At 42.3% G+C, this 17,079-nt stretch overlaps 1 protein-coding gene across 3 annotated transcripts in view; it reads left to right on the top strand.

The window, feature by feature from the left end:
• Window positions 1-13,295, top strand: part of unc5b (unc-5 netrin receptor B) — a 53,159-nt gene extending 39,864 nt beyond the window's left edge. The window contains exons 8-17 of one of the 3 annotated variants that reach the window (XM_006800845.3): window positions 1,628-1,660; window positions 5,219-5,410; window positions 5,831-6,172; window positions 6,264-6,351; window positions 6,667-6,841; window positions 6,935-7,174; window positions 8,157-8,306; window positions 9,513-9,677; window positions 9,811-9,989; window positions 10,457-13,295. In XM_006800845.3, the coding sequence (XP_006800908.1) occupies window positions 1,628-1,660; window positions 5,219-5,410; window positions 5,831-6,172; window positions 6,264-6,351; window positions 6,667-6,841; window positions 6,935-7,174; window positions 8,157-8,306; window positions 9,513-9,677; window positions 9,811-9,989; window positions 10,457-10,622 (1,730 nt within the window). In that variant the 3' untranslated portion in view covers window positions 10,623-13,295. Of the gene's footprint in view, window positions 1-1,627; window positions 1,661-5,218; window positions 5,411-5,803; window positions 6,173-6,263; window positions 6,352-6,666; window positions 6,842-6,934; window positions 7,175-8,156; window positions 8,307-9,512; window positions 9,678-9,810; window positions 9,990-10,456 lie in introns of all 3 variants that reach the window. The other 2 variants (XM_006800844.3, XM_006800846.3) reach the window with 2 other exon arrangements.
• The last annotated feature ends 3,784 nt before the right edge of the window (window positions 13,296-17,079 follow it).

Here is a 17,079-nt window from a genome sequence, read left to right as displayed (position 1 = left end):
CCACTGCAACATGGTGAGAGATATAAAAGGGGGGTGGGGGGGGGGGGGGCTTAAGAGGGAAATCGCAGACAGATGTTTCAGGAGGAAAAATTCAGGTTCACAAGGAGAGCAGGCAACTGATCCACATCTAAAGAACCACAGATGGAGAGAGAGAGAGGGGGGAAAGTGAAAGATAGAGCAAATCTAAGCAAAGGGAGTGCGTGGAGTGGGAAGCGAGCATGACACAGCCAAGTCGAAAAATTAGCACAGGGAAGAGCATATGAGAGTGAGTCAGACCCGCGCTGACACCCAATGTGCAGCCCGTGATGAGCTGGGAGGAATCCAGCTGACAGCGCATTAGAATCTTAGAGATGCACATCCACAAAAGGCAGGGCGAGAGAAATACATTCAAGCACACGCTTAAAAAACACACACAGAGATGCAAACATGCCCAAGCATGCAGAGACAAACCTTCTAAATGCACGTGCAGCGGGGTTGCAGAAGGTGTGTGTGTCGCAGGGGGGATCATATGCACACTCAAAGCAATGCTGAGCGTCAACCGTGTCAGCCACACACACACACACGAGTCCTGCCATAAACAAGCTTCCACAGAGCACCCACTTTAGACGGAAGAAGCTGCTGTCCGATCCGGCTGCACGTAGCCCGGCGTTCTAAGGAGGCCATCGGGGAAAAAAACGAGCACTCGAGTGACTCTGACAGGGAGCGAGGATGAGAAGCACTGTGCTGTCGAAAATCTGTAAATGTGTCACTCGGCAAACTACAAGTTACTGACTGACTTATTCATGTTCCCAGCACATTATTTATGATTATCCCGTGGTCACAAACACACCTGATGATATTAGAGTGCTTTGTATTCCTCGCACGCTTTAATCAGAAATCAGACGCTCACTCTTTAGCTCACGCATTGTTAATCCCTCCGAGGATCGGCTAAATACCCCGAGTCGTAAATGTGCAAATGCTGTGAGACACCGCAAACCCTCATCTTCATCGCATCCTGGTAGATTCTAATTGCAATTGGACAAATGGCAGCATCTGGGGAAGCCATTTGTGCATTCTGATGATGCCACGGAGAGACGCTTATTTGATTTGAGATCTAGTCAGCGACACAATCCTGAAAGATGGTTTCCATATTTCCTTAAACCACTTAGTGATGATTCACGCCGGTGTTATCGTAGGAAGGATTGTTCCCGTCAGCGGAGATGGATTTTTTGTCCTCATAGGATGAAGAGGATAACATTCAGGTTTCAGTCTACTTGGTGTCAGTCATGTACCACACAACCGCCGAGTCCTGGTTCATTTTCTGAAGCAGCCTCATCCATATGATACTGATTTCATTCAGCATGTTATTTTTCCTCGTGCCACAAATAAACAGTTATGCTGAAATTTATCTCACATTTTCACACATTTCTAGAAGAGGTTTGTTTGTTTTTTTTAATATGAATTTATCATTTCTTGCCTGTAGTATGCATTTTATGTTCACAGACTGAGCTATTGTTTACGTTCCTGTTTTGGCTTTGTATTATGTTATTGCATCTTTCATTTGCATAACAAACCAGTCCACCCATTTTTTACATTATGTTTTTTTTTTCTTTTCTTCTTTTTTTTTTTCTTTCTCCTGTTCAAACAGATAAAAAGATTTCTATTGAACATGCAAGCCATCGTAAGTCCACCTTCCCATGACTTTGCTCTGTCACCGCTTCACGCCGCTTGCCTTTTGCGTTGTGTGTGTCGTGTGTCTCTCTGCTCACGCAGGTTAGGACTCCTAACATCTTGCGTTAGCACGTGGGGCTGAATGCGTGCAGCTTTTTGTGTTGCCTGTCTGTCCGTGCCTTTATGTCAGCTTGCATCACGTTCAGCGTAGACACGCCTCACCTTCTTGTCCAGCCTGCTTATGAGTGTTGTTATCCACGCTTGTCTAGTGTGTTGACTAAGTGTAACATTGGTTTCAGAGCTGACTCAGTCCTAGCACGTCTCATCTTTTGTACAGAAGCTTATTGTGATCGTAAAGGGAGGGGGGGAGAGAAAAAGCAGTATCTGATTACAAAATGCTGGTGTAATTACACATACTGCCCAGAATGGTTTAGCGAGAGCTACTCCGTCATGACAACTCTGTTATGGAGTGAGCAAAATGACATGCCTCTAAGCTGAGACTCCTTGATCCATAGGCTGTGTGGTAGAAGCACAGCGCTCGCTGGAGAAAAGCCCTTGATTTCTGTCTGACTCTCAGTTAATCTGTGATATAGTTTACATTTGAAGTGATGGTAATTCCTCCAGCTCAATGTGATGTGGACTCAGGGGAGAGCAGCCTTAGTAATGCACCTAATTCGCTATTGTTCCGTTTCTGGTAATAAGTGTGGACGGCTGTCCGATTCGGTTCAATCGCGCCACGTGAGCATGGGAGCTCTCCTCTTCCACAGCCCGCCTGCCTCCGGCTTTCTTATCCTCCACCCTCTCTTCAGCTCTAACCGCTGCTCTGTAGTGTCTTTGGTTGTCTTCTTTCCTAAAGCACTGCTATCCTTATCTCCTCTCTCCTCCTCAACACACTTATAATACCTCTGTCCTCTCTACAAATCACAACCTTATCTAACTTCTTCCTGTCTTTTTTGCCAAATTGCCTCTCATCTAGCTCTCTCTCCTCCTGTGTGTCTATCTAGGCCGTCTACTCCTTCTCCCTCTCCTTTTTTTTTTTTTTTTTTTTGCTCCTCTTCGTCTCCCGCCAACTTTGCTCCTTGTCTTCTCTTCTTTGCTACTGTGTCGCGACTCCCTCACGTGTCTGGTTTGGGTCTGGCTGTGGCGAGCCTGCTGACCAGTCACAACCAATCACCCAGCCGGAGACGTGGGAGGGAGCTCAGTAGGGAACAGGTGAAGTTAGGGCCAAACACCCCCTGGAGGAGCTGTTTATTAATGTGCCTTTCAGGGATGATTTCTATATTTAAACTGACTACATGGTGCATAGTGACAGGCAGACCAGAGTGAAGCAATCTTAAAGTATGTCTTTAAAAACAACAAAGTGTCCACAAGTACTCCAAAGCCACAAGAATTATTTGACCCATTCCTCATAATCATCATCATTTTTAATGCACTTCCAGTGGAACAGATGGGCAAGAAAATCCACGGGCTTTGCTCCGTGTAAAAATTCATTTCTAAGTTTCAGCGAAAGCTACGAGGCTTAAGCTGCCTGATTTTCTAGGTATGAATAAATCCATCTTTTTCTCCCCTGATACCAATGATACTCAGAGTATCTGCATATGCTCAGATACCGGGGCTCTCTTTTCCTCTGCTTACTGCATGCAGCTCGCTGTTATCTTTTTTATGGAAAGTAACACTATAACGGGGGATTAAAGTCTCAGACTGCAGAAACAGTCAATTTTATCATATCATTGAAAAGACAATGCAATTACTGGTCACATAATGGCCTGTATGGTGATTTAATATATCAGATCAGTGGAGTATTTTCTCTTTGAAGCTTTTCAATATTTATTGATCTCTTTCAGTTTCCTGGACAACATGTTTATGTTGAGCTGTACGGTGATCACTAAAATGACCGTAACTCTAGTCGATACACCCTTTAATCAGCTTTCTGTGAAGCTTTATAGCATGTTTAAAAGCCGTTTTTAAGGTGGTTTTTAGGGGTTGGGGGCAATTGATTTGACGGTGCAAATTGAGATAGACGGGGAGGGGGAGCGGGTAAATGCAATAGCATGCAGTAGGGGTCCTGTCGGGTAGTAGCGCTCAAGCCTCTGCTGCTTAGGACTTTAGCTCATGTGGTATGCGGGCTGAGTATTTTGTGCCCCATCTGTTACATCATAATCATGCTGGGGAGGTCATTCAAGTGCAGCAACTAGAGCGTTGAGTCGGTCTGCTATTTGTGCCAGTGCTGTTTTAAAGAGAAATGAAACGAACTAACTAGACTCATTAACAGCCACTTTAGTAGGTACACCTTACTAATAACAGTTTAGACACCTTTCTGCCTTCAGAACTGCTTTAATTCTTCGTTGCATAGATTAAACAAGATTGGCTGCACATCCATGATGTGAATCTCCCGTTCCTCCACATCCCAAAGGAGCTATACTGGATCTGTCACCAGATCTGAGATCTGTTCAATATTGAAATATATATTGTGGTCACAAAGAGATAGACATGGTCAGCAACAATACTCAAGTTAGCTGTGGTGTTTAAAAAATGCTCAGTTGTTACTAAGGGCCCCAAAGTGTCCCAAGAAAATCTCCCCCTCATCATTACACCACCATCAGCAGCCTAAACCACTGATGCAGGCAGCATGGATCCATGCTGAGACTCATCAGACTAGGCAATGTTTTTTCAGTCTTCTATTGCTCAAGTTTGGTGAGCCTGTGTGAATTGTAACCTCAGTTATTTGTTGGAGTGGTATCAGTGTTGCTGTAGCTCATCTGCTTCAAGGTTCATCGTGTTGTTCAGAGATGCTCTTCTGCAAATTTTGGTTGAAATAAGTGGATACTTGAGTAGCGTTGCCTTCCTATCAGCTCAAAGCAGTTTGACCCTTCTCCTCTGACCTCTGGCGTCAACAACAATACCACATTCAAAGTCACTTAAATCACCTTTTTTCCCCATTCTGAGGCTCAGTTTGAACTTTACCAGGTCATCTTCACCATGTCCACAGGCCTAAATGCAATGAGTGGCTGCCATGTGATTGGCTGATTAAATATTTGCATTAAAGAACAGTTGAACAGCCGTACCTAAAAAAGTGAGCAGCTATGCCAGCGCTGATCCAGCCCTGATCTAAAAAGGCTGAAAATACAAATTGATTTATTTTAACACAGATAAATCTGATCTTTTTTTTTTATTAATAACAGATGTTACTAATTACTAATTAGAGGTCATTTCTTGAGTTCTAGGAAGGTTATTTTTTTTACCCCACTCAATATATTGACCCCCAAACAAATTGGATTTACAGCTATATAAGCCCCTGTCGAGCTATATAATATATTTTTTTATATTTTTTTATGTTCAGGACTCTGTTTTTAGTCTGATGATGGGCTAATGAATTAATCAGCAAATGCTTTCAGCACTAACTTAGACTTCCATGACTAATTTATTCTGCTTACTCTACAGCATGTAGTAAATCAGATGATATGCCATACATTATGCTTCCTTCCCTCGTGGTTTTCCCTTGCAGATGTAAATGTGTGTTTTCATCTGAGTCTCTTGATGATGTCTTGGCTTTCTGTCCCTCTTTCAGCCCTGGCTCCAGGTATGGGTGTAGCAGTCTACACGGTTCTCGTGGCCCTGCCGCTGAGCGTAATAATGGCACTGTGCGTGGGAGTGCTCGCATACCGCCGCAGATGCCGACATCTCCACGGAGACATCACCGATTCTTCATCAGCTCTCACCACCGCGTTCCACCCTGGCAACTACAAACCTCCCAGACAGGGTGAGTTTGCACACGCATGCACACTCGCATGAGTCGGCAGGTATTTGCACTCAATTATTTTTTGCATTATTCCTTTTTTCCCCACAGCTATTCTCGTGTTTTTCTTATTTTCATAGAAACACTGTCCCTGCTCATTTTTATCATCGCGTTGCTATTTATATCATCCCATAAATTAATTCTCTTATGCCATTATCTCCTCTCAGTCAGCTCTCCATTCTTTACTGCGTTACATTTTTTACATTTTAAACATTCGTCATGGTGTCCTTTCTCTTGCTCTTGCCATCAAATATTAATTAGTAACATTAATCCATTTCACTGGCGTCACTTTCGGCTCTCTCAGCCCTGCTCGTGTCATTTCTAGTGATAAGCTCCTCTCTTCTCCCGTACCCACAGATAACCCTCACCCTCTACATCCCTCAGCTCCTCCAGATCTGACAGCCACAGCGGGGGCTTTCCGCGGGCCGCTCTTCTCCCTCCAACAAGGGGTCAACGACAGCCCCCACAAAATCCCCATGACCACCTCTCCGTTGCTGGACCCCCTGCCCAGCCTGAAAATCAAGGTGTATAACTCCTCCACGCTTTCTTCCTTGGAGCTTCCCAATGACATAAGCTCAGGTGATGGAGAGATCCTCAGCTTAAAGTCGGTGGGTACCGTGGGCAGAGAGCGAGAGTATCACACCCACACGCTATCCAGAGAGGCCGGGTTGAGTACAAGCACCACACTTGGAAATCTAGGAGGACGCCTCACTATTCCCAATACAGGTACAAAGCTGATTTGTAGCTAGTGTTAACTGAAGACACCTTTAGATGCATCGAAGACAAGATAAGTCATGACCCCCTTCTCTTTTTTTAGGTGTAAGCTTGCTGGTCCCCCCTGGCACAATCCCCCAGGGGAAGTTCTATGAAATGTACCTCATCATCAACAAGTGGGACAAAACAACGTGAGTGCCCCTCAGTTTTTTAATTCTTTATTTCTCTTATCTGTTTCACACATAGAAGGCAGAATAGACCTTAGTCTCACCTCAATCAGAAAACTTTCCGTTGCAAGACTCGCTTCTACTTCTGAGGATAAAAATATCCACAACTTGTCCCAGCCTTTAACTTAAAATTGAAGAAGCTACTTTCAGCTGCTCCCTTATTCGTAAGGGTTCACCACGGCGGGTAGTTCCTGGTGTTTGATTTAAGCTAGCATGTTCCAAACATATCTGCCATTTTCTTTTAAAAATGAAGCGTGTGCATGTGTGTGATATTTACAGGTTACCCTCTGAGGGCAGTCAGACTGTACTCAGTCCTGTGGTGAGCTGTGGTCCATCTGGTATGCTGCTGAATCGCCCCGTTGTCCTTACTTTGCCACACTGTGCCCAGCTAGACACGCCAACACCTGACTGGACTCTCACACTGAAAACGCAAACGCATCAAGGAGCATGGGAGGTGAGAGAGCCTCACGCTGGTATCAAATGATGAATGCCTTCCTTTTTTTTGCTCTTTTTCGTGTCACTGATTGGTCCTTTTATCCCTTTTCAGGAGGTGCTGACTGTAGGGGAGGAGACTTTGTCGTCCCCATGCTACCTGCAGCTGGAGGAGGAGTGCTGTCACGTTCTCATGGAGCAGCTAGGAACATACGGCCTTGTGGGCCAGTCGTGCCCTCCACAGCCTGCCTGCAAGCGCCTGCAGCTGGCTCTCTTCGCCCCCCGCGCACCATGCCTCTCCCTGGATTACAGCCTCCGGATCTACTGTATCCATGACACCCCACATGCACTCAAGGTGCTGCTCTCATGTTTATGCATCTGTGTGGGTTTATATTACTGTCTCCTCACGTGCACTTTAATCTGTTCGCCCCGTTGCTTGCCTGCAATTTCCTGTTTCTGTTGCTGCTTTCTATTCATTTGTCTTTCTGCTCTCCCGAAGCATTTTCCTATACTCGAAAACATTCCAAAATTAATTAGGTCTTATTTATTCCACGTTTTTTATTTCCTTAGCAAAACATGGTACCCATACACATATACAGTGGCACTTCCAAAGGTGTGTAAACTTAAAAATAAATAAATACTCATCAGATAAGCTGAAAAATAGCCTTGTTTGAGTTTATTATGTCACTAAAGAGAGATATAACACGACTCTGAAGACATGCGAAGCAAAAAATTATGTAACACAAAAGATCCTGAATAAGACTTGGACATGCAAAACCAAAAAGCATAGCAAGAAATAAAATTAAATGAACTATAAATAGAAAATAACATAGACAAGGTGTTTTATATTGAAGCATGTCACGGAATAAAAACATTAAAAGTTAATATAATTTATTTCCATAGTGGTTCTGGGCGATAGAGGAGTACCATCCCCTTTCAACTCTGCAGATCCATCTCATTTCTCCAAATTAAATTTGGTGCAATACATTGAGTTTTCATGTCCCGCAGGAAGCAACGGCTCAAAATAGAGCAAAATGCAAAAACTATACCAAACACAAAGCGACCGTTCGATTCAGTGGAAAAATATTTTTCCTCTCTCAGACCAGCCAGGATAGTAAACACGAGTGTGCTGTGTGCAGTATATTGGCATCCCGCTGCATGATTTCTGGCTGGAAAAGTTCAAACAGCTTTTAAACTGTTAGCTCAGAGCATTTCCATTTGGACACATTTTAATTAGGCATCTTTTGAAAGCATGATCTTGCAATGCGAGGGGATGAGCCCGCGCTAAAACCAAATAAATAAAGCCCTAAGCCCGTCTTCTATGGCTTTCTGTGCAGGAGGTGCTGGATTTGGAGAGGAGTCTGGGTGGAGTTTTGCTGGAAGATCCCAAGCCGCTGCTCTTCAAAGATAGCTACCACAATCTGCGACTGTCCATCCACGACATTCCCCACACTTACTGGAGAAGCAAACTTCTGGCCAAGTACCAGGTGACATAATGCAGCAGACTCGTTATAGATATATGCATATATATATAATATGCATCGTATATTATATGTATGCCTGGAGTCCAACTATTCACCAGATTTCTAAATAACCCTATCACATCAACATCATTAGGCATTGCAGATTTGCAGCATTTAGGTTTTTGATGTCACAGATCTAAACTGTTTTTGACATTTCATGATTGTGGTTTTAAGTGTGAACCACCACCACACTCATGTTCTTTGTGAAATAACTTGTTTCTTCCATCAGTCCAGTCTGGCGGCACGTGAATAGAAGAGAACAGAACACAGAAGCTTTAAAAAATACAGACCAGTGACAAATTAAGGTGTCTTTTTAAATTGCAGGGCAGCTGAGCACTGGCTCTAAAAGTTTCTGGCAGTCTACTGAAGTGATTAAACAGCGTTCTTTAAAAAGATATTCCCTCATTTAGGGTTTTGATCATGGTGGCGGCGAGAGCTGTCTAAAACCTCAGTCCAAAATCTCCCATAGGTGTTCAGTTGGCTTGAGCTCTGATGATAGCGATGATAGTGATGACCATGGCATATAATTGAAATCATTCTAATGCCATAAGGATGGGGACATTGTCATCCACAGACCGACCACTCCCACCAGGATAGAAAGGTTTCATTTAAGGATGAAGCTGATCGCTCATGCCAACTTTATACTGTGCAGTAGCCTGCAAAATTATACCAGCAAAATGCCTCCCACAGCTAAACAAAACAACCAGATCAACTCATTGGGGTGCTCAGGCTTAGGCTTTTCCTTTTAATTTGTCATAATGAGCAGTACTACACAAGCTAAAACAGTAATCTTGCTTCATTTCAATAAGAGGGCTATTTTACAAATGTTATAGCATACTTGACTGCTGTAAACACTCAAAGTCTCTCCTGCATTCTTTTTACAGGAAGATTGCAGTCTGAACCGTTTCTGAATAAACAAACAGAAAATCTGATAGTGCTTCTAATTTATGGACAGTGCGATTTAGAAATAAATTATCCTCCAACGCACAGAGACCCAGTTGGTGGAAACACCCACTATCAAAATAAAGCATACTGCACAGACCTTTAATGGAAACTGCATTCTAGATGATCCCAGATTGTGCTGCTCGGGAAGAGGCCGCTTTAATCACAGTGGTAGAGAGCCTTTTTTTTCCTGGCTTTTCCTGTTTACCGCTTTTGTCTGTGTGACAGGAGATACCGTTTTATCACATTTGGAGTGGCAGTCAGAGACCCCTGCATTGCACCTTCAGCCTGGAGAGAGGCAGCCTGGCTGTGTCGCAGCTCACCTGTAAGATCTGCGTCCGGCAGGTGGAAGGGGAGGGACAGATATTCCAGCTGCACACTGACATCCAGGAGGTAATGGTGACGTCTGTAAAATGCTTGCGCACACACGCACACACACACAGATAACGCTGCAATGCAGCTGCACAGTTACTCCAATCAATACAAAGGTTGGTCTCAGTGCTTCTCGACGCCTCTGCTCTTCCAGACTTTACCTCCGCACTCGCCCCTCCCCTCAGGAGGAACGTGCCTACCTTCCTCTCAAGTGGGACCTTATGCCTTTCGCTTGCCTGACTCCATCCGCCAGAAAATCTGCGCCAGTTTGGATGCACCCAGCGCTCGAGGATGTGACTGGAGGCTACTGGCTCACAGTCTGGGCTTTGACAGGTCAGATAAAGCACGTTTGTTACTTGAGTTGCATTCTGAAACGACTGTAGGAGCTGCAGTGTTCATCACTGTCTGATATGAGTTGATTTAAAGAGGCCTCAGAGGTCAGTTTAGAATTGGGTTTAAATGAATTAAATTTAGACAGACGACTGCGAAAAGTCATGTTATATCTGCCCGTACTGATTAGAATCTCAAAAGCTGGGCTTGAATATTAAGTTAAAAAATATGATTCAGTCATGCGTGTTATATAATGTTACAAAAATCCATCTTGCTAATTATCTAACCCTGCCTTTGAAATATGATGCTTAGCTGGGTATCAGTATTGGAGTGTCAGAGGTTTTTCCTCCAGTATGTGCAACATCCAGTAATGACCAAAAAAAAAAAAGAAAAAGATAATCAGTGATGAAGGACTATTTTTGCTCTCTCCTTTTTCTTCTCACGACTTGCGCCTTCTTTCCTCCATCCAGGTATTTGAACTACTTTGCTACAAAGCCCAGCCCCACAGGTGTTCTGCTGGACTTATGGGAAGCATGTCACCAAGGTGACGCAGACTTGGTCTCTCTGGCGACCGCACTGGAGGAGATGGGCAAAAGTGAGGTGCTAGTTGTCATGACAACTGATGGGGATTGTTGATTGGTCAAGAAACAAGAGAGCAAGACTTTTTTTTTCCTCTCTCACCACCACCGCAATGAAAATACCTGCCTATGAATGAATATGCACACACGCCAGCGCAAATCATAAACCCACAGAGCATTTTGGTTGCTTCACATAAACTTTATTACCTCTGCCTCATTTCCCTTTTCACTGGCCCTGAAAAGATCAGCCACTGTAGCTCCATGGCCACCATAACATATTCCCATGCGTGCCATCCACCTGCTAACCCGATTCGGCTTGAGCCCTCCAAAGCAACGTTGCATCTGCGAGGTATAAAAAAAAACAATCCGAGGGTACCAAGGCATAAAGTGGCTCTAAAGTTGTCTGTCAGACATGGTGTTGACTGCCTTTGAATGTTGAAAATGACTCCATGCTTGTATATATAAATATGAGTGCTTTGGGAAAAAATGGAAACGTTCATGTATTCAGCACGCTGAAGCACGCACAACGACACAAACGCTAACGCGGGATGGCCTATGTTTCAGTAGCAGCATGAAAGTGCATGATTTAAGATCACCCTCACCTCATGGCAGAGGACTTTTGTTTCTTCATTGTCATCCCCATGTGTGCGCTGAAGGACAGGCAGCACCGACCTGCCTCCAGCCTCCCCAGACTGCACACACTCCAACACACACACACAGGCAGAGCAGTCATTAATCGGCTCTGAAGCAGACAGGCTAGGATTTCTCATCTAACTGCTTCGACTGATGACAAATCGTGTAACGATCGAACCCTCGAGGTTCGAATTTTTTGGGCATAAAAAAAGCTGCCTCTCCTATGTTATAGAAGTGCGAATTTTTGAAGTTTGCTTCAGAATTGGCGAATAACTAGACTGACTCTTTATACTGTATCAACAAACGCCTCAAAGCCTTGGCATATCACTCCGACTCACAGGGGTGTTTCTCTTTCATCTCTCCTTGCATTCCTCTTTCGCTCTGCCACACTTCAATCTTTTGAGAATAAACTGCAGGAGAGCTTTCTGGTCATCCCTTAAAAAAAACATCAACAAAAACAAAGTTTCCTTTGGGGAACGCTTTAATTTATTGTCCAGATTTGTGGATTCTTTGTTTTCTGTTTCTTTTCCTTTTACTGTCACTGGTGTTACGATCATGTAGAGCCTGTTTTAACATCTGTGCTTGTTTAGGCTACTGATCTGCTGTGTATTATTTTTTTGATCCTTGTAGAGCACGCCAAAATTGGAGAGTTAGGACACAGTGGATGTCTCTCTTGTGAATAACAAAACTATGTTTATTTTTGGGGTTTTCTTTTTTAATCTTGTGCATCAATTCAAAAAATGTAAAATATAATCTGTAAGACATGATTGGACGGGGGGTCAAGTGTCCTGATGAATTTGCTGCACGCTGTAATTTGGAGGCTTTGCTGTAATTGAAGGCCATTTCCCGAGATCACACATGATTGTAGGATAGTATAGCCTTGCTTTGAATCAAATGGGCAGCAAGGGGACCGTGAAACTTACCTCAATCTGTTCTCTGTCCCCCACTTATCTATATGTCCATATGTCCATGCATCGCCCTGTAGCTCATTCTGCCTCCCTTCTCTCAACTCTTTTAATCTGCCTGCTTTGTGGTCAGGGTCCTCAATCTGTTTGCATTGTCACTATTGTTCCGTCAGCTTAAATGCTTTCGTCTGTAACATTATCTTTGCTTAAGTTCTGTGTTATTGAGTCTTTTTTATCCCTCTAAGCAAAAAAAAGAAAAGAAAAAAGTGTTCATATCTTAAACAACCACAAGAACCAAAACACAGGCAGTATCCCTCCTCCTCAGCAGTGAGTCATGTCACTGTTTTGTGTGAATGAACCGTGTGTGTGCGCATATGTGTGTGTGTATGTGAGAGTGGATGTGTGTGGGCAGGTGGGTGTGCGCGTACAGTATGTGCACATTCTTAAGATCTGTCATTTCTCTTTGTAAGTGCTATGCAAGTACATAAGAAAAAGTGAAGCGTTTTGACTTCTTTTGTTTCCTGGAAGAGTAAGATTCTATTTTTTCAGATCAGGACATTGACAGGGTTTTGATTTTGTATCCTAAATTGGTTTAGGAGTAGTTTGAACATTTTTTTTCGGTGATGCTGGTCTGTGTGGGGATTCTCCATCCGGAGAACAATTGGATCACTGACCAAGAAAGCTGCTACCTTAAAAAAAAAAAAGCACACGTGGGAAAACAAAGTGGCACAGCGACTGACATGATGACCTCGTGCCCTGCAGGTCTTTGCCCTGAGGAAAAATACCTGGACACAATCTGTTCAGTACTTTGGATCCCTGAACACTGCAGGACTTTTGTTTTTTCTTTCCACAAGTCTTGTTACAGAGACTGACTAGCTGTAGACTACAGTGTTTATTTGTCCAGATTTTTTGAGTGTCTGCTGGATCTTTGGCCATATCTCTGGATAATTTATGCTGGAGCTGTACTGGATTCAAAACGTGCTCCCGTCAAAGAGAGAAAAAACTACCCTTTGTTCAAGAAGACAGACATTTTTACAAAAAACACCCAAAAACAAAACTAAAAAAAACTAAAACTAAATGGATTCAGTGACATGATTTCATCTCTGTAAAGTACTAATTGTAAATAAATGTCTAGCCTTCTTACCTGTAACTAAATATAATTTTTATGCAATAAATTATATTTCTTAGTTTAACAGCTGTGTGTTTGTGTTTTGCTGTTTATTGAATTAAAGCCTGCTATTGCACTGTCATATCTCAAATAATCCGTAGAGCTAATTGCGAGCTTCTTCGGCGCTTAGTACTTAGCACTGAAGGACAGAATTACAGTTAAATGGCATCTGTGGTTTTGTCAATTACACCCCATTTTCACAGAAAATGCAGAGCTGCTCAACCTGTCCCTCTTTACCTCACACTTCACTGGAAAATTCCCTTTAGGTCCATTTAGCTTTAAAAGCTTTTAACTGGCAGGCCGTCTGGTCTTCACATTAACATGGTCTTGGAGGTACTGATAGTGGCCTTTAAAGACTGCCTTGGGTGTTTAGATTGAGGATTCTAACCTCAGTTTTTCTTTATGACTGGGCGATGAGTGGGAATTGATCAGATGAGGCTCTCATATCGAGAAAATATTATCTCATCTCTATATGGAGCGTGCGTTGCTGTAAGATAGACAACACTTTGCACCTGTTTCACTGGTGGCTGACAGTGCGTGAGATAACTGAACCTTGTATAATGTATAAAATGCTGGTATAAAAGCTGACTGTAGCTTCAGCCCTGCACCGGATGTTTTTGTATTTTAAAGAAAAGAAAATGAGAACATGCAGCATTAACTAAACATAATTTTCTCCTTTTTCGCATGATAACAGTCATCACTGAGCCTACAGCATTTTAAATAAGTGTGTGACCATATGAAGAGCACTGTAGGCGCTGGTGTGAAACATGCACCCAGAACTAGCCTGTCAATGGTTCCAGTCCAGCCCACTGTGAAGCCATTAATAATTCATGTTTCCCAATAAAATACACTGCTATTCCTGGTGTGGTGATGCCAGTGCTACTACTCTGTCCCTGAACTCTATGGAAAGTTATTATTTTTAAATTCCGGTGAGTGTTTATGTGTTAGTTCCCAAAACACTGTAGATGTGAAGGCTTTGTGTGTGTGCTCTGTAATGCTCGTGTAATGACAACAAGCTGAATGAATAAAGAATAATGGGGGTTTGGTGGAGGGGGGGGGGGGGGGGGGTCATCATAATTAGGTTACAGTTGCTTTACTGGTCCACCCTAGTAAAAGATCAAACTGAGCTCTATAGTAATGTGCGAAAGTCTTGAGCCAGCCGTCCATCATTTATTTTTATTTTGCTTCCAAGGAGCCAGACTTTCTTGTCATTATTAAAGTAAAGTTAAAGTGATCTTGAGCAACAGGCTGTGTGACATCAGCTGCTTTTTCACTCATTTGCAACCCATACGGTAATGTTTTGGTTTAATTTGTTAAGCCTCGCCATATCTCAGCATGGTGTGCGCTGTGTCCTTAAAAGAATTTAAGGGAACTGAACAAGTGGAAGACAAAAAGAAAATCTAAACAAAACAAATAAACATTCTCTACAGCAGATGAATAGTATCTGAAAGTAATGAACTGAATACATATCAAAAAAGATCCGGCAAAGACCTGACGCAGGACCTGAGAGATATATCTGACCACTCAGTTGATCCATCTACTGGTCACTAAAGCTTCATCAGAAATGGTCTCAGTGGATGGGTGGCTGTCAAGAAAAAGACTGAGGTATGCCAAATTACACAAGAACTGTGCTAAAAGTCTGTGGTAACTGCTCAAATTATTATCAATATGTATGGAAAAGGTCAGGAGACAAGTACAACAGAGTATCTAAAGCCATCTGTAAAACAGAGTGGAGGCTCTGCCGTGGTTTGAGGCTACATTTCCACCAGTGGTGTTGTGGGGCTTGTTAAAAGTCATGGAATTATGAACGCAGAAAAGATTTTGATCCATCACGTGTCTGTAAAGCATCTGATTGACTGTGGATTCATTTTTATAGTATGACAGTGATCCCAAATAGAATTCCGGTACAGTGAAAGAATACCTGGACGGAAAAACGCACAGTGGAACACGATCAGTCATGGATTGGAGCCTGAACATAAAAATGATTGAAGCCGTGTATGATCATCTTCACAGGGAACAAACAAAAGGCAGCGAACATACTAAGAAGAGCTTTGAATATTCTTCAAGAAGCCGGAAGAACTATTCCTGACGACTATTTAAAGAAATTACAAAAAAGCTTTACTAAAAGATTTCAGGCTGTGTTGAAGAATAAAGGTGATCACACCAAATATTAACTTTCAAACTTGTTAGAAGCCTACCTTACTGTGTGTTTTTCCTTATATCATTTATGTTTGTGCACGTTTCAATAAATCGCTGCTTCTCCTCCCTGTTTTGCTGGTGTTTTTCTTCTTACAGGTGTTGGAATTCTTCTATACAAGAGAGGTACACGACGAGACCTGTGGATATGTTGTTCTACAGTGCCCTCTCCTGGCAAATATGGGCTAATGATTTAAGCATTATTTTTTATGCATTTATTTTATTGGAGTAATAAATGTGATATATGCACAAAGCCACAATATTTAACATGACTCCTTTTTTGCAACAGAGAAAACAATATCAAGAAAAGTTTGAAAATGTACTCCCGTCACATATAGACATAACTGACACTTTTACATCAGCAAGGAAAGATGACTTTACAACTGAGATCTACATATTGTATTACATTATAATTTGTTAGTTTGATTAAAGAAGCGGCACAAATTAATCACTACACTGCATTACTCTTTCACCATGGCTGTATTCTATAGATATATATCTCAGAAACTAAACACAATTGTTAGATCAAATCCAATTTAAATAATTCCCATCATTATAGGTTTCATAGCAGTATGCATATTTAAAATATTTGTAAAGGATTTGTCTGCAAAGAAAACTGTTTTTGGGTCACTTGTTAAAATATTTTTTGCTCTACATTAGTAACACACAGCAATGCACGCTCCATATAGAGATGGCTCTACATAGTAAACTCTCTTCTCTTTTTGCACAATTCAAACATTTTTCACATAGAAATTGCTGCACTTTCTCAAAAACAAAATGAAACCTATTAACAGCAAGGATCACGTAACAGCAGTGTTCACTGTGTCTGAAAATTTGTGAACATGAGACATTTGTTTTCAGTATTTCATTACATAAACCCGCGCTTTTCATTTAAGAAGGCTGTAGCGGAAAGTGTTTGACTTCCGGTTTTTCCTTCCCTACAACCCATTTTAAGATAAGATAAGATAAGATAAGATAACCTTTATTAGTCCCATGCTTGGGAAATTTGTTTTGTTACAGCAGTGGACAGTGAAGAGTTGCATAAAAAGAGAAAATCACTAGAATAAGATATCAATAAGATGCTGTACACAATAGGATAGAATAAAATAAAATACTATATAGAATAGAATAGAATAGAATACAAATGCTATATACAATATGAGTATAATGCAACGATGCCAGAAAGAGTATTGCACTTAGTGTTATTGCACATGTGTGGATGTGTGTGTTTGATCAGTTGAAGGCTTTGTTGTGGAGTCTGACAGCAGTAGGGAGGAAAGACCTGCGAAAGCTCCAATGCCAGGCTGGTAGGCAAACTGAAGTGGATTCAGTGATGAGCTCACCAGGCGCCGAGTCAGGAACAGCCGCTCCAGGGTCTTCATCAGGTGGGATGTCAGAGCCACCGGCCGGCTGTTGAGGTCCTTGGGGCGTGAAGTCTTTGTCTTTTTGTTTTGTACATAACTGTTTTGGGGGCAAATAAAATGCAAATATGGATTAAAACCGCAGAATTAATGATTATCGGTGCTGGAAATACTAGCGCTTGATGCAGTGTTTTGATTCTGTTGTCACGGGTACCCACAAAGCAATGCGCGAAAGTCACGTGGTCTGTCAAT

This window comes from Neolamprologus brichardi, chromosome 13, assembly GCF_056152115.1.
Source record: "Neolamprologus brichardi isolate AB-2024 chromosome 13, ASM5615211v1, whole genome shotgun sequence".
Taxonomy (NCBI): Eukaryota; Metazoa; Chordata; class Actinopteri; order Cichliformes; family Cichlidae; genus Neolamprologus; species Neolamprologus brichardi.
The sequence above is the reverse complement of the archived record's forward strand: the minus strand, read 5'-3'. Positions and strand labels throughout refer to the sequence as shown.